Source organism: Lampris incognitus, chromosome 1 (genome assembly GCF_029633865.1).
Source record: "Lampris incognitus isolate fLamInc1 chromosome 1, fLamInc1.hap2, whole genome shotgun sequence".
NCBI classification, from domain to species: domain Eukaryota; kingdom Metazoa; phylum Chordata; class Actinopteri; order Lampriformes; family Lampridae; genus Lampris; species Lampris incognitus.
In genome coordinates, this window is record NC_079211.1 from 28,175,400 (window position 1) to 28,202,412 (window position 27,013).

Consider the following 27,013-nt stretch of genomic DNA (forward strand, 5'->3'; position numbering starts at 1 on the left):
CTTAGTGTCTTTGTGTCTGTGTGTGTACACGTGTGTGAGTTTGTGTGGATATATACTATATGTGTGTATTCCTGTGTATATCCATGCTCACATACATGCACCTGTGTGTGTGTGTGTGTGTGTGTGTGTGTGTGTGTATGTGACTGTCTTATCACAGTCATTCCCAGTGCGCTCTCTGGGCTGGGTGGAGATGGCGGAGAGGGATCTCTGTGAGGGGCGTAGCAGTGTGGCAGTTCACCATTGTATCAGACAGCTGTCCTACTGCCGGAGAGACATACGAGACTCTGCTGGCGTCTGGGGGGAGGTCAGTCGCTGTTGCTTTTCTCCCAGAACTAACATCAGTAATTTACTTCACAGAACACCAGCAGATGCATAGTGTTGAGTCTTAAAACTTTTATTTTTCTTAAAACATGAACCAGAATTCACCAACAAGGTCAAAAAAAAATTTCTTGTGTTCAAAACAAATTAGTGTGTTTCAAGAGTTTACTCAAATCACAATGCAATAGAGTCAGTTGCCTTTGAGTTGTCTGATATCGTGATATTGACACTTGTTTCTAAAAGATTTCTCAACCAAGTGAAAACACATCAAACACAAGTCAAATTCTGTCATCCCTTTGACGGAGCTTCCACATATTTCAAATAAAAATTAGATGTTAAGACTTGTCAAGCTTTTTTTTGCACTGTACATCCATATGGTGAAGTTATAGTAGATACGTATGTGCATGTGTACATTTGGTCTTGCAGGGCAAAGGCATGTTGCTGGTTCTTCAGGACCGCATGCTGACTCTGGTTGACCCTGATGATCACAGCCTGCTCCACTCTCAGCCGATCAGTAGCATCCGTGTCTGGGGTGTAGGTCGGGACCATGACAGGTAATTGGACATCAAGAATACATGCAATCAACATCATATGCAAGTTATATGCCTGATGTCCAAGTGTACTAAAGGGGATGCGATTACTTGCAATGTTGTTTACATACACACTCCCACACAAACACACAGGCGCACATAAATAATGTCACAAATACATGGGCCAGAATGCATGAACACAGCGTACCTAATGCTATGAAATGCATATCTGGTATGTTCTGGCATGTAGCAGCTGATTCAGGGGTTTTGATGAACCATTTGAGAATAGAAAGGAATGGTCTCATTATAATTTGGTGCATATTTTCACAAAGTGCATACAAAACACCATAATTATGCTTATTGCTCTTTGGGGTTTTTTTTTCTTTTCTGACTGGGGACCCTCGGGTCCTTCAGTCATTTGGCAGCGTCTCATGATCTTAACCTCTCAGTATTGAGCTGACAGTGTGCTGAGGCTAGCACAGCTGCTAATGGGAGGACAAGCTAAGCCTTCATTTATATGCCCCCCACCCACCCCAGGGTCTTCATCAGCCAATATGGCAGCAACACGCTCAGAAACTCATAAAGTTTGCATATTTACAAACGTACGCTGTTGTTATTATAGATAAGAGAATGGAGCATTAACGTATGTTTAATTCGTGCTTCGTGTACATTTAGGATTACAGTAGATACTAAGCTAGTACGCTCAGTTTACCCACTCATTTGTCAGTTATAGTTAACCACCTTTTCAAGTTATTGTTAAGTCTTAATGGTAAAATTTCATCATATATAATATGATGAATCATATATATTATAGATCAGTCACTTGTTTTCGGCTGATGTAGGATGCACCTTTAATCTAATATGCATTGAGGAGGATAAAGTGTCAAGTCAAGTAGATTTTATTTGTCCCCAGAGGGGCGGCAGTTGTGTAGCAGTGACAACATTTAAACACACAAACACTCCACAGAACACATAAGGCAAATAAATACAACATGTAGTGAGGAGAACAAAGCCAACGAAAAGCAATGCAACAGTAAACAGTGTTGACAGTGTTTATCAAGTAATAAGGTAAAATATCGACATTATTCTAATGTTTTGTTTACATTTGTGGTTGTTTGCCTCATAGCGCTCACAGTCCAGGGATCCAAGTTGACTTCTCTTTTAGTTTGCCATCAGCTGCATACTTTGCTGTGCACTTTGTAAAACCTGCAAGTATTTGAAATGAGCAAAACTTGGTGAACAGACTGAAGCCGCGCCAAACACCAAAATAACAGGCTTTGCTACCAGATAAAAGGCTCGGGGAGCGGAGTCTGTGTTGTCAGTGTGGAGTGGCTGTAAATATGTTGAATGACGGTTGTTAGACAGAGTAAAGTGTTAAGCTTGGGATTGCACCGAGCTGTCTCATCCAGTTGTATGGAGCCACATGTGTAGCTGGAAATGGAGCTTAAAATGGCATCCGTCAAAAAGTTTGTTTTCACTGAAGCTATTCTCCCACTTTCTGTCTTTTTCTTACTGTCAGTCTGTCTGGCTGTCTGTGTCTTTCACTGTGGTGTTTTCCATCCATCTTTCAGTTAACATCCCACACTCAGTTTGCCCCCCCTCTTTCTCTCTCTCTCTCACTCTTCACTTCCTCTCACCCTGTCTCCCTCAGAGGATTGTGAAACTTGCAGTGTCTCTCTCAGCAGTAATGGATAAAACTTGTAGAGGACTAAAGAGGGGAGGCTTGTCTCAAGCTACCTCTCTCCCCGTGTCACGACTTTTTCTCTCACCATCCTTTCCTGGCACCATCTCTCTGCATCTTGTGTTCTGTCTCCTTCTCCGTGCTGCTGACTTAAGCCCATGACTCCAGATGTATTGATTGAAACAAATGTGATTTACACAATATTTAACCTTTTGTCATAGAGGAATGGCAAAGAATACAAACAAACAAAATTTTCATGTTATCGTGTGTTTGTAAGTGTATGTGTATGTATGTGGGCATTTGCCAGCCCAAAGGTCTGCATTGTCTAGTGCCACCACCGGAGTGCACTGTAAGCAAAGTCTCTTTAGCCCTTTGTACCGGACCTGCAACTGCACAGGACTGGCATGAAAGTCAGAGGAACAGTCTGATGGCTTGATAGCACCAGGATGCCTAAGCATTTGAGTGTGTGTGTGTGTGTGTGTGTGTGTGTGTGTGTGTGTGTGTGTGTGTGTGTGTGTGTGTGTGTGTGTGTGTGTGTGTGTGTGTGTGTGTGTGTGTTTGCATCTGTCTGGCTATGTGTGTTCACATCAGTTTGTGTGTTTATATATACACATGATTGTGTAATTTTGTGTGTGTGCTGTGTTTGTGTATACACGTGTGCGTGTGTGTGTTTCCTTACCGTCATGTGTTTGTTGGTTTGTTTAAATAGGTGTGTTTGTGCACAAGTGCACATCCGCCACCCCTTGGAAATGTTTCAAAAGAATATCCCCAGATTAGTACTGAATGTCCCCCCCCTCCTCCAAACACACATGCACACACGCACACACACTTGTCTCCCTCAGCCTGATTTAATATGGATGAGTCCCCATGTCTCTTAAGGGAGGGGTGGGGGAGACGGGATGGGGGTCGATGAAGTCATGAGGCTATATCTGGAACACTCAGCAAGTCTGGCTGAGTGCATGCTGCGTGTGCACATGTGGGCGTGTGTATGTCTGCACGTGGTTTTGAATTGATGAAGTCATAGGTCTAAATATGGAGCACTCTGGATGATGTGCGTGCGTGTGTGTGTGTGTATGTTTGTGTATAAGATTTAGTGGTTGTGTGTTTGTGTGGATGAGCACGGCTTTTGCCTTCTGTCTTTTTCCAAACCCTCTCTCTGTCTCTTTTGTTTTTGTGCTATTCGTGCACTTCTGCTGTCTGCCTCTCCCGCCATCAACCACAGAGCTTCCCTTCTTCCTCATCTTGCTCCTCTTCTTCGTCTTCTCTCTTCTTCTTCTCTCTTCTGTCACTCAGTTTGGTTTTTACTTTCTGACCAGGAGCATTGGGAATCCTTCTGCATCTGAGACAGAGCGGGAGGAACAAAGGCTGCAGGAAGCGTGGAAGAAGACCCTTAAGGGAGGGGATGGGAGATAGAAATTAGGGAAGGAAAAAAAAAGAATTGCCAGTTGCTGTTTATGAATGAGTGACAGAGTGAGAGAGAAAAATAAAACAGCAGGAAACCAGTGCATGAGAGAAAGTGAGAGAGGGGAGAGAGAGAGAGAAAGAGGAGAGAGGAGGCATTGTTCGCCCCAGTTTGAAAGGCAGAGGCAGGACCCTTGCAGGGAACTCTCCCCTCCGGAGCAGCTGAGCACATCGTGAGAGGGAGGGGGGCATAAGAGAAGAACGGGGGCGTTGGAAGGACGGACGGGAGAGGGAAAAGAAGGGAAGAAGAAGGAGGGAGGGTGTGGAGGAGTAGGGTAAGAGGAGGGAAACGAACCCTTGGAGGATTACACAGAAGAGGCAGACAAGTAGCGGCAGTGTGAGGAAAAAAAGCGCTCTACCCGCGGGTACCATGGCGATGGGACTGTTGCAATGTCACCGTGGCGACGGAGCTAACCAGCCGGGGAAGTAGTCGCTGGTTACAGGGGAGGATGTCAGCCTGTGTGGGTAAGCCCCTCTCTTTCCCTTCCTCCTCTGTCTCTCACATCAATCTGTTCATCACCTCTCCTTTTCTTTCTTCATTCTCAAATTCTGTTTTTTCTTCTCTCCTAATTCTCTCTCTCTCTCTGTCCCTCCCTCCCTGTCTTTCTGTTCTGTTGATTTTCATCTGCTCTGTTTGTATAAAGATAACAGCGGTCGCGATCCTCTTTCTATACTTCTCTGTTTATTTTTTGCCTTTAACTTCCTTCCCTCGCAGCGTCCTGCTGTGTTTGACTTGAGGCTGTGTTCCTCTCTCTCTCTCTCCTCCTGTCTCTGTCGCTTCCTCCCTCTCTCTCTCTCAAGGTCTTTCTTTTCCCACTAAATCTAACCCTGTGTTCAACTACACCCTGTGGGTCTGCCTGTGAGTCTCGCCTAGTCTGCATGTCTGTCTGATTCTCTCTCTCTCTCTCTCTCTCTCTCTCTCTCTCTCTCTCTCTCTCTCTCTCTCTCTCTCTCTCTCTCTCTCTCTCTCTCTCTCTCTTTCTCTCTCTCTCTCTCTCTCTCCCTCTCTCTACCTATTTGCCAGTGGCCAGGTGTGATAAGCGTTTACACCCAGGGTGACAGCAGCATGAGCAAATGATTGAGGAGACGGGGAGAATGAGGAAAAGAATAAAACCGGGAAAGATAAAGTAGGCAACCGATGGACTGAGAAAGGCAGGATTAAAGGCCCTTCACATGATCAGTGACAAAAACGCTCGGCGCTGGCGCCGCTATTAATTTTCTATGTTGCAAGCGTTGCCGCCGCCCTCGTCGTTCTGGGCACACACGCTGGAAGACAACCTGGCACTGCACTCACTGTTCAATTATATTCAACTTTGACCTCTGCGATGCGCAACCAATCGCAGCACAGTTTGATATCATAGCCGTGAAATAAAAAAAAAATGGAGGAGAAACTTGTTCTGTGTTTGTGGGAGTATCCCGAATTATATAACATGACGCTTAAATCACACCACGATCTGACTAAAAAATCAGTGGCATGGAATGATGTGAGTTCACAGATGGGACTACCAGGTTGGCTGACAGTTTTAAATAATTACATCTTCATGTGCAGCCAGTCCATATTCACTTCTATGGCTGTGTGCATTGGCGATGTGGTTAGCTACGGCCGCTGGCTGGTGCAGGTTGCAGTCCGAAATTGATCTCCACTTTATTCTTTCCTGGGTGCTGTCATGTTAAAAACTCAACAGTGTGAATGTAATGGCCACCACCGCTCCTGATGCTGATCATGTGACGGGGTCGCGCCCAACCTGGGATCGACGCCAACGCTTTGCACGGATCTTGTGAAAGCCGCTTTAGGAAGTCTGGGGCTGGATGCATCTCGGGGGTTTTTAGAGTGTGTGTCATGGTTGTTTATAGCAATTTGCATTTTTGTGCATGTGTGTTTGTTTGTGGGATGTTTTTCACAGAGTGGGGATCTGAGTGTCAGAAACTGGACTGCCCCCTACAAAGCAAATTCCATTTGTTTGTGTGCATATTTTATAAGTCAATATTTACTGTTTATTTATTGTATATTTGGGTGGTGTGTGTGGATGTTTTGTTTTTTTTGCACGTCTGTGTGCTCATGGATTGTGTGTGTGTGTGTGTGTGTGTGTGTGTGTGTGTGTGTGTGTGTGTGTATGTCTCTCTTTCTCTCTCTCGCTCTCTGTCTGAGTTCCCACCCTAATGGGAGAGACGAGGATGGATGAGGGATGAGCAGGAAAACACTAAGCAAAGAGGAGAATTTGGGATGATTTACGACACTGGGATAGCGGTGCCTGCTTGTTTTCTTGTCCTTGGCTTATGACGCCCATTAGAATTAAGAGAAGACAGCTGAAACTCTCTGGATCTGTGAAATTGTGACGGATGCCTTTAATAGTGTCTTTGCCGAGCCTAATGTGTGTGTTCATTATCAGCTATTAAACTGAGCTATTGTTGCCTCTTGTTGCTAATCATCAGACATGTGAAACACACAATCAGACATCCACACACACACATACACGCACACCATGCACAATGAGACATTTCATTCGTATTCATTAGTGGGCAGCAGTGGGACCCTGCTTGCTTATTCCCTCCAGCACTCACTTTCTTTCCCCCACTGCTGACCTTCTGTGAACAACTCTGGCATGTAGAAGAGGACGGTAGAATAGAGGAGAGGAAAGAAAATGAAAGGAGGGAAAAGAAGAGAAGAAAGGAGAGTAGAGCAGAAGGATTGAGAGATGGGAAGAAAAATGGGGGGGGGGGGCAAGAAGAGAGGAGGTGAGGGTGTGTTTGGAAGAGCAGAGGTGTGGTCTGTAGGGGTCTGGAATAAGTGGAGTGTGAGTGTGTGTGCATGTGTATGTGTACTACATTGTTCCTGTGTGTCCCTATGTTGAATAGTGCCAGTTGTGTCACTCCACCAGTCCAGTCACCATGTCCCAGTTGGACCCTTGCTCATTTGCTAATGTCAAGTCCCCTGTAGCCTTAATTAAGATGCAAGGACCTCTAACGGTCTGCAGGGATGTGGAAGAACACCTAGGCCTGCTCGATAGATGCCAGAGTGATTGATGGCCCACTTCATCCCACTCCTGCTCTGATTTGAACCGTTGCAACCTCTCTCTCTTCCCACAAGTCATCGCTCCTCCACCGCAGCCCCCCTCCATCTACCCACAATCTATCACTTCCAACTGCTCCACACAAGCACACAGGTAAAACACACATACACACTCACTCCTCTCGGTAGGATATGTCCATGTCCGTCCAGAAGTCTTTACTCTCATCCTCTGAAGAGTCATTATGGTAGAAAATGTCCTCGCCTCAATTTCCTGCCTACAGTCATAACTCAAATGCACACAAACAAAGTGTGCATCAATGGCACTCTCACAGACACACACACGCACACATACGTACAGACATGCACACACTTGCAAAAAAACATACACGCAGGCTCTTCCGTCCCAACATCAGAGCTACCTTTTCTCCTATTTTCTCATTTCACTCCGTCCATTCAAACATACCCCCTCATTAGCATGGGTCGACACACCTGCTGTAATCCCTGTCTTCCTGATAGATTACCGCTGCTGTTCCTCCAATAGATCGCACCCTTCTTCCCCACCGCCCCGCCATCCGATAAATCTCCTCCCCACGGACCCAGCGAGTCCTGGCCCATGACAGGAGGCGTTGCACACAGCGGGTAGTCGGGGTGGATGCGGTCTGTCTGTATGTACAGTAAAAACTGCAAATGTGGATAAAATCTACAGCAGTTCATCACATTTGAATACTGAAATTGTTTTTTTTAAGACCGCATGATTTAGATGTCTTGCAAGTGACGTTTCTTCACTTGAGGCTGTTTAAGTTTTGAGCAAAGTAAGTCGGTAAGGTGGCAATCAAGCTTGCCTCATGTAATTCAAATTGTCATCAATTATTTATGTGAATAATTTCAATTAGCCTTGTGAAGGCAGTTTTTAAAGATGTCTCCCTTGATGCTGTGGTGTCCTTTTTATTTGAAGGACTCGGCAGGGCTGTTTCAGTCTGTTTTGGTCCCAGCGTTAAGTTTAGAGATTTGGAAAATGTAACCTGTACAAAGGCAATAGAGTCAGAGAGTATCTGTGTGTTGTATGTATGGATTATATATGATGCATGCAGCTAATTGTGTTTTCCGGTTTGTAAGTAAAACTTGTAATGACTAGACTAGAGACACCCAACTTCTGTATCATCCCACGCTCTCTCTGTTTGTCTCTTTCACTTGCACTATTTTCTTTCTTTCTCATGCACACACATGAATACACATTCTCTTTCTCTCTCTCTCTCTCTCTCTCTCTCTCTCTCTCTCTCTCTCTCTCTCTCTCTCTCTCTCTCTCTCTCTCTCTCTCTCTCTCTGTCCCCCCCATCCACAGTAGAGCGGTATGTCTTTTCCCCACCTCTCATTTGCCCACCCAGAATCCCTTTCTCTCTCACCCTCTTCTCCCTGCCCTTCGTCACTTCAATCCCCTCACTCTCTCTCCCACCCACCCACCTAGTGCTTCTCTTAAATATCCGACGACATTTTCAGGGTGTCGACACATGGGTGTATCGTGTGCTCCCTCTCCTTGTTACCCCCTCCCCCACCCCCACAACCCACCCCCAGCTGATGAATCTCTTAATGTAGGCTCAGAATTGGGTCAGCCAGGTACATTGAATGTGGACTCGAGGTAACCCAGAACACTTTTTCACCGCCAGACTTGTAAACCTGCTAATTTTCTAAGAAATGTTGCGGAAGCGCTGAGGATAAGTCAGGCGGTAGACATAATGTGAACCGTCTCGTTTTTATTTTCCACTGCATTTTGTCCTAGTTTTTTGCCACCTCAGGCATTGTTGCAGTTGTGCGTGTGTGTGTGTGTGAGAGCGAGAGCTCACATATCTGAGAATGCATGGTGGGGGCACCTCAATGCAACAGTAAATATTAATGGGATTTACATTTTGCGTGTTCCAGAGCGATAGGGAGCGTGTGTAATCTGGCAGCCTGTGATTTTAATGCACAATGAGGCTCGTCTTTGTCCCTCCCTATAAGCCCCAACTGCTCATTTTACTTTGGATCTTAGTGCTGTAAACAGTTTGATAGTGTTCAGAGGTAATTAAGCACAGACATTCGACATTAGGCCTAATGGTTTTTGGCCATGACTAATTCACCAGGTTGCAGAGGACTTTACAATACACTTAGAGTACCAGCTCCAGTACTCGAGTGCCAAAGCAATAGGCAAAATGAGTTTTGCCAGTCCTGCTTATAGTAAGAGCCGTGTTGGGTTAATGTATTATTATTTGTCAGCTGACCTTCACCGTCTCGCATGTTTGTCAAAAAGACAGTAATACGATGTGTTATTGGAGCCATGCATTTCAGATAAGGTGCAGTAACATTGCACTAATAGTTAAATCTAAGATTTCTGACAATATCTCTTAGTACTCCTGAGAGTACTAAGAGCACTAAGACTCCAAGCCCTGAACGCCTTCTTCATTGTGAGGTGATATGTTTTTAAAAGTCCCTTGGGTTCATTTTTTATCTCCTGTGCACAAATTCACAATTTGCATCTCTGCATCACTTGGTTTTTGCCAACACATTTCATCACTTTTTTTTTATCACTTCACTTTTTCTCATTAGTTTGCAGGTTAATAAGTTATACTCTAAATTAAAAAATAAAACATGGTGGTGATAGAAAAAAAAGTTTTTTTCCTAGTACTAACTTTGTATTCTAACTTTCTAGATTAATTAAAATACTTTTTAGTGCAGTAATAGAAATAGAGAGTTTTTCCTCAGTGCGAACACAGATGTGTCGGTCCTGTGATGGACTGGCGGTCTTTCCAGGGTGTCTCCCCACCTGCCGCCCAATGACTGCTGGGATAGGCTCCAGCATGCCATGACCCCAATTGGGAGAAGCGGCTTGGATAATGGATGGATGGATGGATGGATGAACACAGATTTCCAAACTACATTACCAGAATTTGAATTGATGGGATTGCATTCTGATTCGTGTCATACGGTGTGGGCCTGACTAAAGCGATGCCTTCTCGGGGTCCTTGGCTGCACAGCGGACTAATTACACTATAACCCAGTGGTTCTCAATCAGGTCCTCAGGTGCCACCAGTATTCCTGGTTTTCTGCTCTGCCGGGTAGTTAATTACAGGCCACCTGTTGTTACAGATCTAAAAACTCACTGACCGACGGCTGAAATAACTGGAACAACAGGTAAATGTAATTAACTACCTGGCAGAGTAGAAAATAATTAGTACTTGCAGTGTCCAAGGACCAGATTGAGAACCTCTGCGCTAGCTGGCAGACACACACCTTGGTAGATGTGTCCCACCATTGCAATTAGTGACTCCTACAGGTGGTATGGGGGTTGTACAGCTGTGGGTGGGTGTACAGGGAAATAGTGTGCGCCGCTACACACGTTATGTTCCCACTAGGGCAAGCTGCAGGTGAAAAGAAGCAGCTAGCTGCATTTACCTGAATCAGAGGATGCATGTGGAAGTCTACACCCGCCCTCCCAAACAACCCTGGGGGTGGTACAATGGTGGACGGCACCTTTGGACAGCGAACAACATATTAGAAGTGTCATATTGAAATGAAAAGGGTTGGAGAAAATTCACACATAAACCAAACAGATGAATTCAGGTTTCAAGTTTTTTTCATTTATATAGCAGTTTTAAAACAAAAACAAGTTTTGCACCAAAGTGCTTCACAAGCAGAACAAATAAACAGAATAAATAAGGAGGATAAAATGGAATAGGTGCCAGTGGCAACTAATTATCCCAGTACACACAGGCAGTACAAACAAATACAGTAAAAACAGAGTTCAGCAGGGGCAAAAAAAAAAAAGACAGTAGAAAGATGAAAACAGGCTAAGAAAAGTTAAAAGCCAAGGAATATGAATGGGTCTTAAGATGCGTCTTCAAAAGTTCAATAGACTCAGCCTGTCTGATGGTCTCTGGCAGGCTGTTGCAGAGCCGAGGGGCTGCTACAGAGAAAGCTCTATCTCCTGCCTTTTTTAGCCGTGAACGGGGGATGAACAACAATCCACAGTGGGAGGACCTAAGGGACATGGTGTTGTTGCAGGGAGTGAGAAGCTCAGGAATATAGGGAGGATCGAGACCATGGAGAGATTTAAATACATTAGGATTTTGAAATTGATTCTGAAGTGAACGGGGAGCCAGTGAGGGGATGCAAGAAGAGGGGTGATGTGATCTGGTTTTTTGGATCTTGTTAATAACCGGGCGGCAGCATTTTCAACTAACTGTAGTCGGGAAATGGAAGTAATGAGGAATCCCAAGGTAGGGTTACAGTAGTCCAGCCTGGATGAAATCAGTGCACAGATTACTCTTTCTTGATGGAAGGTAGATAGGAACAGTCTGATTTTGGAAATATTTCCAAGTTGGAAAAAGCTGGACCTTACAATGGAATTTACTTGCTTATCAAATTTTAAGTCACTGTCAAATATTATACGCAGGGGGGCATCCGGGTGGTGTGACGGTCTATTCTATTGCCTACCAACACGGGAATTGCCAGTTTGAATCCCCGTGTTGCCCCTGGCTTGGTCAGAGGCAACAACTAGCCGTGTCTGCTGGTGGGAAGCCGGATGTGGGTGCATGTCCTGGTCGCTGCACTAGCACCTCCTCTGGTCGGTTGGGGTGCCTGTTCGGGGGGGGAGAGGGAACTGGGGGGAATAGCGTGATCCTCCCACGCGCTACGTCCCTCTGGCGAAACTCTTCACTGTCAGGTGAAAAGAAGCAGCTGGCGACTCCACATGTATCAGAGGAGGCATGTGGCAGTCTGCAGCCCTCCCCGGATCAGCAGATGGGGTGGAGCAGTGACCAGGATGGCTCGGAACAGTGGGGTAATTGGTCAAGTACAATTGGGAGAAAAGGGGGGGTGGGGAATCCAAAAAAAAAAAATCACACCCAGGTTCTTGGCAATTCTCTGCACCTATTTACAGAGAATTGCTCTTGTAACCACTAACATGAACAACTCTGCTGGCTGGCCCCATCAGTGTCTTGTCATTCTCTTTACACTATAGGTCAAAACAGGCTAACGACTAATTGGGATCTTTTGATCTCAGCACTTTTGGACCATTTCTCCTTGCTGACAGAGCTCAGTGTTCATCCACTCTGTGAAACTGTCTCAAAGCCACATTCCCTGTGGACTGAAGCCCAAGTCTCATTACTGTCCATGTCATAGTTGCACTTCAATAGGACTCAAATAAGAGTTTGAATCAGTAAGCAGAATCCGTAGTTAAAGGCTCTTTAATGTTGTCATGTATGTTTGCAAATGTGAGCACGCAAGCACGCACACACACACACACACACACACACACACACACACACACACACACACATACACACACACACACACAGTTAAACACACATTTCCCTGGCTATTTCTGGCACTATTTTGCACCCTCTCGTTTTCACCGACAACAGAGTCACATGCACATCCTCCCTTCTCTTCTAAATAATCAATGCTTGGCACAGTCATTATATATTAGCATATGTGAAAACGTTTACACATGCAGGCGACACTGCAGAGACCCTCCGTAGAGGCGTTTGATAATTGAAGTCTGTGTGATGTGCGTAATGGAGCAACGTGTCCTTTGTGCATGTGACAGATGGATGGAGGAGGACACGAGTCTCCACTGAGCAATACTGGAAGCTGCGGAGGAGAAGAAAGCACAACAGGCTGGGGACTAGTTACTGTATGGCTGCTTTAAGTCCCTCTTAAAAACCTCATTTATGGCAACAGTTGTGCGACACTTGTTTTATTAGCCTATATTAACTCCCGAAGTCACATAGTAAAGTTGGTTTCGAGAAAGGCAGTGTTCCTAAACCGCTTGAATCTATTTTAGTACTGAGTGGGGGAAAAAGAAGGCTGTGTGAGCTTAGGTTATAATGTTAATACTACTGATAGTGTTCTTGATTCCACCGAGGATAAGGAAGGATCACTATGCAGTACCGTTGTTGGCGCTGAGACTGAGTGTAACACAAGAGATGGGGATACCTGACTTTTTCGACTCCATTTCACCTTGCAGCTGCAACTCTAACCGCGTTTAATCATTTAATTAAGGTTTATGCATGCCTTCTATCCCGGCCTCCTTCAGAGACATCAGGATCAAAGAGAGATTGGTGGTAGTCAGTTAGTCATCCTTTATTCAGCTCTAGCAATATCTAGAGCAGTGGAAAAAAAACCCCACACATCAGTGGTGGGAGCCCTGCTTTAACTCTCCGTGCTTTGGTGTTTTCATACCTTTCATCTCCTTTTTCTCTATAGCGCGCTTCTCCCCTGCCAGCGCTACTGCCTCCAACCCCAGTGGGCCCGCCGCTCGTTGCTGTTCCTCTTATGAACCGAACCCCCATCCATTCACCTGCGTTTATTATTTGAGTCTTCCTCACTTCATCACTCTCATTTCTGTCCTCGATTCTCTATCCTTTCTATCTACCGCTCTCATCCTCCCAGACTCTCTCGCTCTCTCTCTCTGGGGTTTTCCTTCTTCGATCACCTCTTACTGTTGCTTGTCCTCAGTCTCCTTTTTACTTCCTGTTCGTTTGCTCTCAGCAGTATTCATGTGCCAGTATTATATGAGCTCACAGTCAAATACACCCTGACACTAAAGCTAAACCAAGTGCATGCGCTGGCTTGCACCATCTCTCTCTCTCGCTCTCTCTCTCTGTCATAGGGGAGTCCAATGCGGCTATTAATCTTGATTGACGTCAGGTGTGGTGTTTTAAGCTGTGGGTAATGGAGCGTTTTCTAAACTCCCACCGTAACAATTGCAGCAAATTACACATTGGGAAGAGAGGAGGGGGCTGTAATGGTCTGCACAGAGCAGGACGTTTCAGCCATTTTGCCAGGATTTCTACACTTAAAGTTACACTCCCGATGATTGCCATTTTTGTTACGACACCATTGGTGATATGTAGTAATTGTAGTGTTATCCAATCAAAATCCTACAGATCCATTTGAAATGATACCGAGTTGCCAGTGGTGTTACCAAAAGCCCAACTACAAGAAGCTGGTTCACTCGGGCGCCATCTTTGAAATGCTGCTGGACTGCAAGGCGTCACCTATACCTCAAGTTCTGAGACACATTTCATATTTAGGGACACTGGTAAACCATGCACAACATGGAGCATTGAAGTTTATTCCAAAAGATGCCGTTTGCACAGACAAGGGTCTTATTTTCCTCTTTGCCGATGCTTGTATGCATGCGCTGTTCACTGCCTTTAGATTCGTGTGTGATTTGCTGTACATAACAGTACTGCGGCTGCATGAATATGTGTGTGATTGGCAGATTTTCATTGTGAACTGTAGACAAAGGATCATCTATTGGCTAGTTTTGCTGACAGCATGACTTCACTGAGTATTACATTGTTGGTGCCACCATCTTAGTGTTTCAAATTGTCCTCTTCTAAACTGATTCAAACCATCTCTGGCTGTTACGCCTGCACCCTCCCCAGCACGGGACAGAGTGAAACATGGCGAAGCCTGCTTTTAGCTATACCAGTAGGTGATGTAGTTTCAGTTGGTGAAGGTCTTTTATGATCCTGTTGTGCCATATCTGTTTGTTAGCCACAACAACTTGGCTTCCTCTTCAGACTTGCTGCTACCTCCCTTAATCGTCTGCATATGACTGCTAGTAATGTAATGCCCCAAAGGAACCAGTGAAGTGAGAAACTACAAAGGTGTTAAAAATCTTGTCAATCGTAGCTTAGTTTTTAGATTAGTGATAGAAAATATCACAAAGGTCATTTGTTTGCATATAAATCCTCAGAATTATAACTTCAAATTAGACCAGGATGAAATAAGACTTGGGTTGAATTGGATATAAAACAGAAAGAAGGATATAAACTTATAATAATAGTAATAATAATCATCATTAAATTTACATAGCACTTTTCTAGACACCCAAAGCGCTTCACATTGAAGGGGATAACTCACTTCAACCACCACCAATGTGTAGTACCCACCTGGGTGATGCATGGCAGCCATTTTGCACCAGAGCGCTCACCACACATCAGCTTGAGGTGGAGAGGGAGGAACCACTGAGCCAATTACATGGGGAGATGATTAGGTGGCCAGATGGAGAGAGCCAGATTGGGCATTTTGCCAGGACACCAGGGGAACCCCTACTCTTTGCGATAAGTGCCCGGGGATCTTTAATGACCACAGTGAGCCAGGACCTCAGTTTAACATCTCAGCTGAAGGACAGCATCTCCTACAGCACAGTGTCCTCCCCATCACTGCACTGGGGCATTGGGATTTGAAATTTTTTGTTTTTATTTGGACCAGAGGGAAGACTGCCCCCTACTGGCCCACGAACACCACTTCCGGCAGCGACTCATTTTCCCACAAGGTCTCCCATCCAAATGCTAGCCAAGCCCATACCTGCTTAGCTTCCGTCATTTGGCAGAGTCAGGGTACATGTTGGTATGGCTGCTGACAGCTTGAGCGGAATGAAGTGGAAGTGAATGGATTAAAGCTTTGTCAGTGAAATTCAAAGGTTTTGCAACAAAAGGAACAACAGGGAGGAAAAAATAAGATGTAACGCAGCATGTGTAAACAAGACAACCTGTATGTTGATGTTAGCAGAAACCTGTGTGTGTGTGTGTGTGTGTGTGTGTGTGTGTGGCACAGTTCTAGCTGTCAGTTTTGTTCAGGCATGGATGTTGTGAGGCAGATTTCAGAAGTGCTGTTTTAACAGGGTCTGCAAATAGCAGGTAGTGCACACACTAGCACACAAACACGTGCACACACTTGCATACGCTGCTTTCTGCTAAGTGGATCATCGAGGAGTCAAAGGCGGTCAGTGTTTAAATTAAGAGTCCCTGCTCATCGTTCCGTGGTTAATTTTTGGTGTAACAAAGTGAACCTCAGATTACACAGAGGAGCGTGGCAGTGATGAGTTATGCTGTCAGGATGAGTGACTCCATGTTGGGCTTTTTATTTTTATTTTAGTTTTCCCCGGTGCTGAGAAAAGAGACAAGAGAGGGGAGTGAGTGATGGAGGGAGCGAGGGGAGGAGAGAGAGATTAAAGAGCTAAAACGGAGAGAAGGATGAAAGAGAGATGGGTGGGTAGCGCGACACCGAGGATAGGGGGAGGGTGAAGATGGAAAACTGTAGTAAAGATAACGTGTGCGTGTGTGTGTGTGTGTGTGTGTACATGTAGACACAGCTAACAGCAAAGGTGTGCTGTGTCATAATGGAGCAGAACACTAAGCTCCTCCACTAAAATGAAAAGTACACAGAGTTGAGTCGCTAGACACACACACACACATACACACACACACACACACACACACACACACACAGCACAGCACAGAGCTGGTGGAGGGACACAGTGATGGAGGTGAAAGAGCAGAGTTTGTGTGTGTGTGTGTGTGTGTGTGTGTGTGTGTGTGTGTGTGTGTGTGTGTGTGTGTGTGTGATACTGTTCCTATAGGCTTAGGGCTGACTCAGCTCTGTATGTCCTGTGTATTAACGCTGCTCTTGTCTTTATTCCCACTTTACCTTTCCCTCCCTCGCTCCTGAATCCCCCCTCGTCTCCATGCTCTGTTTCATCTCCATCCCTCCCTTTTCCCCCCATCGTTCATCTCGTGAAAATCTCCTCCCAAACTCCATCATTCTTCTTTTCTGCCAAATGCCCTTCTTTCTTCTCCTTCCCTGCATGCTTTGTCTTTCACGTCTCCATCATTCCCTCCTCGCCACTACCCTCTTTTTCTTTCAACCTTTTTCCTCTGATCCCCCCCACCTCCTCCTCCTTACCTATCGTCCATTATGTTTCCTTGCTTGATCTTTTATCACTACCACAACAAACCCCCAACCCCTTACCCCGCCGACCCTCGCTTCCCCTCTGCATATCCGGGACCCAGAGAAAGGTAAATGGCCGCTGCTGTGTGGGTTTTTTTTGTGTGTGCGACAGCTTCACCATTGGTTTGCGGTAAACATTGTGTCGCATCTTTCATCACGTCTGCCATCGCATCCGTCACCTCCGCCATCACAGTAGGGCCAAGGAGCCCCTGCCCCTGCGAATTACTGTTGCTCTTTAACAAAATGCAGCAGAAAGGGAAGGTCTGGCTCGGTGCTGGTGGAACCGCAGCGAGCCGTGCGGCCACAGGCCATTTCTTACCAAGAGTCACACGCTGGTTTATTTCATTTTGATCCCCCGGAGACGTAAGGACTTCATAAAAGAACCATTTGCAGCGGAGAGGCAAGGCCACTCATGCTGCTTTGATGACACGTCGCTTAAATGTCTCTGAATAAAGTGCACTGGACACACACACACACACACAGTGTCTTAAACATGCACAAACCTACACACAGCTCCCATTGTGATCCTCATGCTGGCTACAGGCTAGGAGCATTATCGACCCAAAGTGTGTGAACACACAATTAAGCAGAGGAGACAGGGTGGATAATGGACTCATAAACACACAGAGCTGGCTGAGAAAAATGCTGGCTTTGTTTTGCCATACTTTGTGTGCGTGTGTGTGTGTGTGAGTGTGCCGCGTTGTATGATGTCATTGCCATCCTGTTTGTCTCCCTGCATGCCTCTGCAGTCTCATCTCCTCCTTGTATCTGTCTGCTCCATGTCCTCATTGCTGTGACTGAAGACACAGTCCCTCACTGTTTGTTATACTCACCATGGTCCTGCATCTGCTGATGCTCACATACCGGCTGAGGAGGACAAAGGGGTTTGGCCAGAGGGGCGTGGCTTCTTAGTTCCCATGCCCTCTGACTGTATGCAGGTGTGTGCGTGTTTGTGTGTGTGTGTGTGTGTGTGTGTGTGTGTGTGTGCGTGCGTGCGTGCGTGCGTGCGTGCGTGCGTGCGTGCGTGCGTGCGTGTGCGCGCACGTGCAAGTCCCAGATGTAGCTATGTTTCATCTCCGGCCCACTCTCCACATAAAGTCCCGTCATATTGTAGGAGTGTCCTCCTCCTCTGCCTTGTGTTGCTCTTCTTCTTCTTCTTTGACATGTGGCTTCTCTCTGAAGCTCTCAGCATGTCGTTTCCTGGGGACGCATCTGCCTTTTTGTGTGTGTGCACATGTGTGTGTGTGTGCCTGTGTGTGTCACATCAGCTAAAAGTGACAGCCAGCATCCTCAGGCAATACGAAGGAGGATGATAAACAAGAAAAATATCCTCCGTTGTTTTCAGTGCAGCAGTAAATATGTATATAGATAGGTAACACACATACATATAGGCACAAAGTGTTGCTTCTGTCCTAAATCAAATGTCAGACCAGGAACAGCAGAGGGATTTATAAGTAGATGAAGGTCGCTCAGAGGGCTGTTTTCAAACCCTACCACCCACTAACTGTTACGCTGTGCAGTCAGGCAAGGTAAACAACAGTGATTGTGATTCATGGCTGCATCACGAAGTCATGTGTGATGGCTCAAGGTGTGTGATCAATGTATATGTCTTCCCTCCACCTTCCCCCCAGGGACTTTGCCTATGTGGCGAGAGACAAAAACACGCGGGTGCTGAAATGCCACGTGTTCCGGTGTGATACGCCTGCCGCAGCCATAGCCACCAGTCTCCACGAAATCTGCTCCAAGGTGGGTGTCACTGCCCTCACAGCACCCTCAGTGTGAATGTGCTTTTTTTTTTTTTTTTGCTGCACTGAAATGGATCGTAATCAGGAAGAGCCACTTTAGAGAGATCTTTCTCTGTGCGAAACTGTCTGATTATATGCATGCATGTGTTTGAATGTTTTATTGTGCTGTTGTTTTTTCTCGTTATTTTAGATTTCAGACATTCTTTTCCAGGGTTTTGTGCAAAAAGGGCAACAGTAGAATAATCAGATTTCTGCAGAATTACAAGCAAGCGATAGTTAAAAGTTACCAGTCGAGCCTTGAAAACATTTCTGTGAGTACAGAACATTCATGCAAGACACAAGTCAGCGCTAAAGAGAGAGGTACAGTTTCATTATTATTATTATTATTGTTATTATTGTTGTTGCTGTTGCTGTTATTATAACCTTTATTTTACCAAGGAAAACACATTGATAGTCTACATCTAATTTAAAAGGGGTGGGGGGATGGGGTGGGGCTGTTTTATTTTAGCACGATTATCAATGTCCTTGTTATTGCTTCCTTTTCTTTCTTTTCTTTTAATGTATACTTTACAACAATGTGGAACACATCTGCCCAGCCCCGATAATGTCTTCTGCTAATAAAAAGTTGTTGGAATATAAAAGTGCACCCTGGCTAAGACAGCCGCACAACAAGTTACACAAATAAAACAAAAGCGTTACACATTAAAATAAGACATCAGCACATTCACAGAGTACAATGGTAGTCAAATTGGGTTCTTTATATTTTGAATAGCATTCATTTTGCTGGTCAGTCCCATAAGTCTGCAGAAATTAGACTTAAAGAAATAAATTAAAATTGAATTAAATGAACCGCTCTGCAGAGAGTTCCAGATTACAGGATGGGAGTGCATACAGGATTTTTTCGAGAACAATTAGTATAAGGGGGTAAAATTAATTATTGATAGGATGAAATTACACAGTTTCAGTAGTCTACAGTGCCGACTCAGCATCATCACTACCCGTCGTGGAAAAAGAGCCCTTCTCTGGTGCTCTTCATGATATTGCTCCCTTTTTTTTTTCCTCATCAAGTCATCAATTTTTTATTTCTCTTATTTTTTTTATTTTTTTTTAATTTCCCCCTTTTCCCCCCCAATTGTATCCGGCCAGTTATCCCGCTCTTCTGAGCCATCCTGGTCGCTGCTTCACCCCCTCTGCTGATCCGGGGAGGGCTGCAGACTACCACATGCCTCCTCCGATACATATGGAGTCGCCAGCCGCTTCTTTCCACCTGACGGTGAGGAGTTTCGCCAGGGGGGTGTAGTGCATGGGAGGATCACGCTATTCCCCCCAGTTCCCCCTCCCCCCTGAACAGGTGCCCCAACTGACCAGAGGAGGCACAGACACAGCCAATTGTGTCTGAAGGGACACCCAACCAAGCCGGAGGTAACACGGGGATTCGAACCGGCACTCTCCATGTTGGTAGGCAACGGAATAGACCGCCATACCACCCGGACACCCAAGTCATCAAGTTTTACCTCATCTAAATCGAGGGTCTGAGGATAGGGTGTTGTCCGTTGTCATTTACTGTATCTACCCATTTCTCACTGTGTAACTGTAACTGGGATTTAGAGCTGTACAAATAAACTCAACTTGGGGTGTGTGTGTGTGTGTGTGTGTGTGTGTGTGTGTGTGTGTGTGTGTGTGTGTGTGTGCGAGAGAGAGAGAGAGAGAGAGAGAGAGAGAGAGAGAGAGAGAGAGAGAGAGAGAGAGAGAGAGAGAGAGAGAGAGAGAGAGAGAGAGAGAGAGAGAGAGAGAGACAGCTTGACCCCCCTGGAGATGGGGAAGTGCAGACCTCTGAACATGTGAAAGCAGAGCGTAAAGCCAAGTCTCGCTCTTTGCCCTCAAGTTGTCTGATACCATCGTGTGCGCACACAGCCTTCCTGTTTGTTCTACACACCGAAGCCGAGGCACCGTCCCACGGCCAGCAGTGACCTTGTAGAGAACAGCGCTGCTTGGAACTAGACATCTCCTCTGTGCTCCTGCTACTAGAGGCAGCGCTGACCCATTTACTAATAATCTCATGTTTGCGGCTTCCCATTACTTATCCCAGATTGATGAAAGCAAGTCGGGAGTGTTTGAGTAGTGGTGTGTGTTGGTGTGTGCATGTGTGGAAATAACATGGGTTTCTTTCCACTGCGGCGGGAGAACTTAGAAACCCCGAGTTGCACCAGCTGTGCATTTCATGCTGTGTGTGTGTGTGTGTGTGTGTGTGTGTGTGTGTGTGTGTGTGTGTGTGTGTGTGTGTGTGTGTGCTGCATGAGTCTGCTTACATGTTCCCCCATGAGCAGAGTTGCAGACTCACCACAGACTTTGAGTAATGACACCTACTATTAATCAACCATGTCTGTAGCAGCACTGTGCAGGGCCATGCACACCATTCTTCTCAGACATCTCAGCGGAGGAGTAAAAGACAGAGAAAGAGTGTGTGTGTGTGTGTGTGTGTGTGTGTGAGAGAGAGAGAGAGAGAGAGAGAGAGAGAGAGAGAGAGAGAGAGAGAGAGAGAGAAAGGGGGTTGAATGCAGTGGTTGAGAAACGTCTCAATGTTCATATGTAATTTTCAAGGAGCAGCTGTTGACTTAGCCTTTGTTTACCCGCTTCGGCTCGCTCTTCTCCGTGCTCTTCGCCGGTCTGAACGGAAACACTTTGAAGTCACGGTTGAAAATTAGCGCTTCACTGTTCATTTTTGAGGCAATCTGAGCCGCGAGGCACTGCGCTGTCTGTGTTCACTTAAATCCTCTCCTCTTCATGCATCTCTAACCCTCTGCTGTGTCTTTCAACCTCTCTCGTCTCTCCCCTCCACTGCCTGCGCCCTCCAATTCTCTCCGCTCTCTCTCCCTCTCCCATTGCCTTCCCTTGTCCCTTTTCTTCCATCCCACCCTTCCTCATTTTCTCCCTCTCTCGCTCATTCTCTCTCCCTTACCCCCAGCCTGCTTTTCATCCACTGTCCTCCTCCCCTTTATTCTCTTGCTTTTCCCCCCCCCCATGTTTTTCATCTTTTCCATATTTTATCTCCTTTCCCTCTTTATCTCTCCCCCTCCTCCTGTTTTTCCTCTCCTCTCTCTCTCTCTCTCTTTCCCCTCTCTTTTCGTCTAGATTATGGCTGAAAGGAAGAGTGCCAAGGCTGCAGCTGGCAGCTCCGCCCAGACAGGCTCTGATGTACCCCTACAAGGTACACGCGCACACACACACACACACACACACACACACACACACACACACACACGTGCATACACATCTTTCTCTTGGGTGTCACTCTTTTATAGTTCTCTGTTTAGGGAATTGGATTTTTCAGCTGGGCTGTATATTATCTCCCCCGCTGTTTGTTGCTTCACATTGCAGTATTCATCCACAAGTGAAACTGTAAATGGGGAGCAAAAAAACAAAAAACGACCCCGCCGACTGAGAAAAGATTGCGAACATTTGTTAATGAAAAAGATAGCAGTGTTTGGTTCACTTACGCCCCAGATAATGCTGACTGCAGAACAACTCCTGCCGCACAGTAACTGAGCGTTATCCTCGCACCGCTAATGCTATCCACCATTTCCCATTTCGCGGTCCCGTTGTATCCCCCCCTTTTTTTCCCGATAATTGCAGAATGAAAAGGAAAAGAGGGCGCACTATTCGTCCTGTCCTGTAACTTCAGTTGGTGTAGGCTATGTTATCTGCTGACTGTGAGGACAGGGGCTCCGGCATCAGAACATTAAAGATTTGTACCAGCTCCTTGCTCCACGGAGCCGGTCGACCCCATTAAAAGCCAATTAGTGTTTCTTTGAGGGGAGGACTGGAACTCCTCAGACTCACGCCAACCACACAATGAAACAGTTCATTGGAGAAACATCCCTGACATAAGTATAGCCATCAACCCGGCTGAAGCCATAGTGATTTTTTTTCCCCTCATTTTTCTCCCCAATTGTATCCGGCCAATTACCCCACTCTTCCGAGCTGTCCCGATCTCTGCTCCACCCCCTCTGCTGATCTGGGGAGGGCTGCAGACTACCACATGCCTCCTCCGATACATGTGGAGTCGCCAGCTGCTTCTTTTCACCTAACTGAAGAGTTTCACCAGGGGGATGTAGTCCGTGGGAGGATCACGCTATTCCCCCCCAGTTCCCCCTCCTCCTCGAACAGGTGTCCCGACTGACCAGAGGAGGCGCTAGTGCAGCGACCAAGACACATACCCACATCCGGCTTCCCACCCGCAGACACGGCCAACTGTGTCTGCAGGGACGCCCAACCAAGCCGGAGGTAACACGGGGATTCGAATTGGCGATCTCCATGTTGGTAGGCAACGGAATAGACCGATACGCTACCTGGACGCCCCGACCCATCGTGATTTTTAATGATGAAAAACAACACACACTAAAAAAAGACCCAGTAGAGCTCAAGATGAGTGAATGTGCTCCTGTGGATGAGTCCGCCAATCCATTTAGCTGTTATTTTCCATTTGCAGTGTTTGCATTGGTTCAGATCTGGTTCATCCTATGCTGTCATGTCCTCCTTACATCTGGATGGGGCCACATACAAAGCATTGGTGGAGTTTATCTCCAAATAACTTTTGAATCAACCCCATGCTGGAATAAAGGCCTGTTGTATCCCATGTCTGTCTCTTGCAGTCTTCCAACAGTTGAAATGCAAAATCTCTGTTTATATAAATAGATAAAAATGTGAACAAAGTCATGCTATTGCTCAACTAACTTCTTTTCTTTGTGTTTTGTCAGCATATTCGATAAAAATTCAGTATTTGATAAACTAACTAAACTAACCCTCTGTTTGATACATGCAATTACCAACCAATCATCTGACTCAGATTTGCAGACATCTCCCCTTTCTAGTCAAACATTCAATCCAAACAGAATTTGTACTGTAATGGTGGTTTTTCCTCAGTGCTCAAATTATGTAGTCTGTGACCTATTGCATCTTAAAGAACTCACTGAGCAATAGCCAGATAAGCCTAAACTGCAATCTCACTTCATTCAGCCGCTTTTAATGCAGCATTTAGTCTTTAATTCATTTCTTCTTCTCTGAGATGATGTCAGACTTGAAAAGAAAAGACCATTACTTGCAGTACAGTATTTAAACATCTTAAATCCTCATCCACCCCAATGTTTGATTTTTATTTTTTTTTTTTTGCCCTGAGGCCGTTGCAGGGAGGTGTTTCTTCATTACAAACTGCTCTCTGATATTCTGTCCACATGTGTGAATATGACTTTTTGATATTTGTTTCATGACCCAGTTAAAATCAACAGCATTCTAAAATATTCACTAATGTTTATTTATTTATTTAGTTATTTATTTTCCAAGCCAATTACCCTGTGTGGACTCTTGAGTTAGATGTCCTTGTGTGATAATACACCCCCAAGGGGGACATCTGTGTGTGGGTGTCTGTCTGTCTGTCTGTCTGTCTGTCTGTCTGTCTGTCTGTCTGTCCATCTGTCCATGGCCATTTATGTATATGTGCATGTCCATGGATCTCTGTGTTTATATTCTGTGTCCATGTGCTTGTGGGGGATTCCTTTTGTTTTCAGCCCTTCACATCTTTATTTACTTGTGTCTTCATCTTCCATATGCCTGTATGTGTTTTATCGACATTGCGTCATGTTCTTTGTCCCAGTGGACCTGTGTGTGTGTGTGTGTGTGCTGATGTGTGTTGTCTCGCTGCAGAGTTTCCCATGCCAAAGACTGAGCTGGTGCAGAAGTTTCACGTGCTGTACTTGGGCATGACTTCCGTATCTCGTCCCATAGGTAAAAGAACCACAACATCTCTTCAGCTGTTCAAACTGTAATCCCATTTAAGCCCTTTAAATCACACACTTTCCCCAGTATAAGACACAGCATCCACTTTACTATTGGCAGTGTGCACTAACAAAGACACCTGTCACAACGTATTACCAGTGTTTGTAATGTAGATTTATGTAATCCACATTTTGTCTCACTGTTAAAGCTGAACTGTTCTTTATCCCCAGGTATGGACATAATCAATGGGGCCATAGATAGCCTCCTGTCCTCCACAGGCAAAGAGGACTGGACCCCAGTTATACTCAGTGTTGCTGACGCCACCGTTGCTGTCATCAAGGAGAAGGTATGTTGCACACCACTTTTGTCGTCCGCAATCATAACAGATAGATGAAAAACACAACTTTCTTTGTTGATAGACATTTGCACATAAGGTACACGTTTTGGCTCAGTGTGAATTTTATCATGGGTAACTTGAACAGGAAGAGGAGGAGGAGGTGCTAGTGGAGTGTCGCGTGCGTTTCCTGTCCTTCATGGGTGTGGGTCGAGATGTGCACACGTTTGCCTTCATCATGGACTCTGGGAACCAGCACTTCCAATGCCATGTCTTCTGGTGTGAACCCAACGCAGGCAGTGTGTCAGAAGCTGTGCAAGCAGCATGTGTGGTAAGACCATTTCTGGCCTGTTTATTCATCTCCTTTATTTCCTCAGCTAAGTGATATACACACCAACTAGTATGATTCCTTCTCCTCCCCAGCTGCGGTATCAGAAGTGTCTGGTGGCTCGCCCCCCATCCCAGCGTGCTGGCTCCTCCTCCTCACCCTCTCCAGACTCGGTGACACGCCGGGTGACCACCAGTGTAAAGCGCGGTGTCCAGTCTCTCATAGACACTCTGAAACCCAAGAAACCACCATCGGAACTTCCCCAGCAATGACCGTTACCACCGACCACACCTCCCCTCAACTAGCCACCTGGACGCCACTCACACTATCGTCACGACAACAACACCTTATCAATGCCAGCCATGGTAACCAAGAATGTACATACAGTATATGTTAAATAACACCACTGCAGACAAAGGGAAGCAGGCTGGGCCCCTTAGCCTACCTGATGATGAATATTGAAAATCAATGAACTTATCTGTGTGGAGAAAAGGAAGCTGCAGCATCCAGAGTTGCTGTCAACTGGTGTCACTGGTTACACTTTGGTCTGAGCGCTGCACTGGTCTAACGGAACCTGTCTGCTGGCTACATATATCCTAATATGGAGTTTTAAATGAGACTTGGCTGAATTGATTATTTTTTGATCACCTACCTACTACAAACACGTGGATGTACCCAGAGAAAATAATCAAATCTGTTTATAACTGGCTAATTGAATCACTCAGTGGTTTCCTCAAATGTTTTTCTTCATCTTCTTGACTTTTTTTTTTTAAACGTGTCCTTGTCCCAGTAAGAGCTGTTGAACTGTACCAATTTGTATGCCAAACTACTGTAGCCAGAGCAGGGCAGGTCTCTAAGGTATCTTTCTTGCTGACATGGAGATGAGACAGCTTAATGAGAAAAGCCACAAAGGCGAAACAGACAAAGGCATTGACTAATCAACACCCTCCAGTTGCTCACTAAACACAGTGGCAACCTTTGACTCCTTTGATTCCTTAAAAAAAAAGAGAGAGAGAGAGAGAGAAGGGATCGACAAAACTGCTCTCTCCTTTGAAGATGAATGATGATTGTAAAAAGTAATATGTAAATGATTGTATGGAGGAAGAAAGGGTTTCGTGATAGAGATCATGTGGATATGAAGGAGAAGAGCTTTTGGTATTGGCTAATGAGAAAATATGGATGTTGGTATTGCATGTTATCTTGATGGGTTATGTGTTATGTTGATGAGTTAGTAAGGGTCTTGGTTAGAGGAGCGGGTGAACATGTGAATAGATGCTCTCAGCACTAAAGCCAACTCCAACTCATCCGCGGCTGGATTTACACAGGTCCAAACGATCTGATTTCTAAAGGCCTTATTCTTTAGTCTGATCAAAGGTAAAACATTATCCTCTATCTTTTTCACAAAACTAAATCTTAGGGTATCAAATTTAGCTCATCTCATTAACAGAATGATATATTTTTCCAAAGAGGCAGTAACACTATATATAACAATGAGCATTTGGCAAAATAAAATGAATGCAATTTAGGGCTTTGACCTTGTGACAGATGTGATGTGCTCTTGGCTATCTAAACAGTTAAACTACATAATGTCTGAGTCTGCCCTGCTTAGACTGCACTGAAAAGATGTAATCTGTGCACCAAGTGTTAAAAAAATGTTCCTAGGTAAATCCAGCCCAATATAACCCCAGTCACATACAAACATACACATGTGTGCATGCACACAACCACATACAAACACACACACACACGTACATACATACACACTAACAGACACATGGCAGTAAAAAGTCTGCTGTCACAGCTTTCAGAACGAAAACACTGCTCCTGTGGCCCCGGGCCTCTACCTGCACTTGACATGAACTCTGTGAATACGATCCCATCCAAGAGAGAAAAACACACACACACATGCACACACAATCAAACAGGGAAGGTAATGTAATCATTTCAATTCTGTTCTTCACTCTTCTCTACACCATGTAAATGTAATCTGTTGTGAGAATAAATGCATTACCATAAAAAGGAGTAGCTTCAATTTCCTCATATATTGTCATTTTCCT

The 27,013-nt window shown here is 45.3% G+C and overlaps 1 protein-coding gene across 2 annotated transcripts in view; it reads left to right on the forward strand.

Annotated features, from left to right (window-relative positions):
• Nucleotides 1-26,975, forward strand: part of LOC130113216 (amyloid beta precursor protein binding family B member 2) — a 42,442-nt gene extending 15,467 nt beyond the window's left edge. The window contains exons 7-14 of one of the 2 annotated variants that reach the window (XM_056280775.1): nucleotides 158-304; nucleotides 745-872; nucleotides 18,409-18,523; nucleotides 21,655-21,730; nucleotides 24,223-24,303; nucleotides 24,525-24,640; nucleotides 24,777-24,959; nucleotides 25,052-26,975. In XM_056280775.1, the coding sequence (XP_056136750.1) occupies nucleotides 158-304; nucleotides 745-872; nucleotides 18,409-18,523; nucleotides 21,655-21,730; nucleotides 24,223-24,303; nucleotides 24,525-24,640; nucleotides 24,777-24,959; nucleotides 25,052-25,228 (1,023 nt within the window). In that variant the 3' untranslated portion in view covers nucleotides 25,229-26,975. Of the gene's footprint in view, nucleotides 1-157; nucleotides 305-744; nucleotides 873-4,222; nucleotides 4,456-18,408; nucleotides 18,524-21,654; nucleotides 21,731-24,222; nucleotides 24,304-24,524; nucleotides 24,641-24,776; nucleotides 24,960-25,051 lie in introns of those variants that run through there. The other variant, XM_056280784.1, reaches the window with a different exon arrangement.
• Nucleotides 26,976-27,013: the final 38 nt, after the last annotated feature.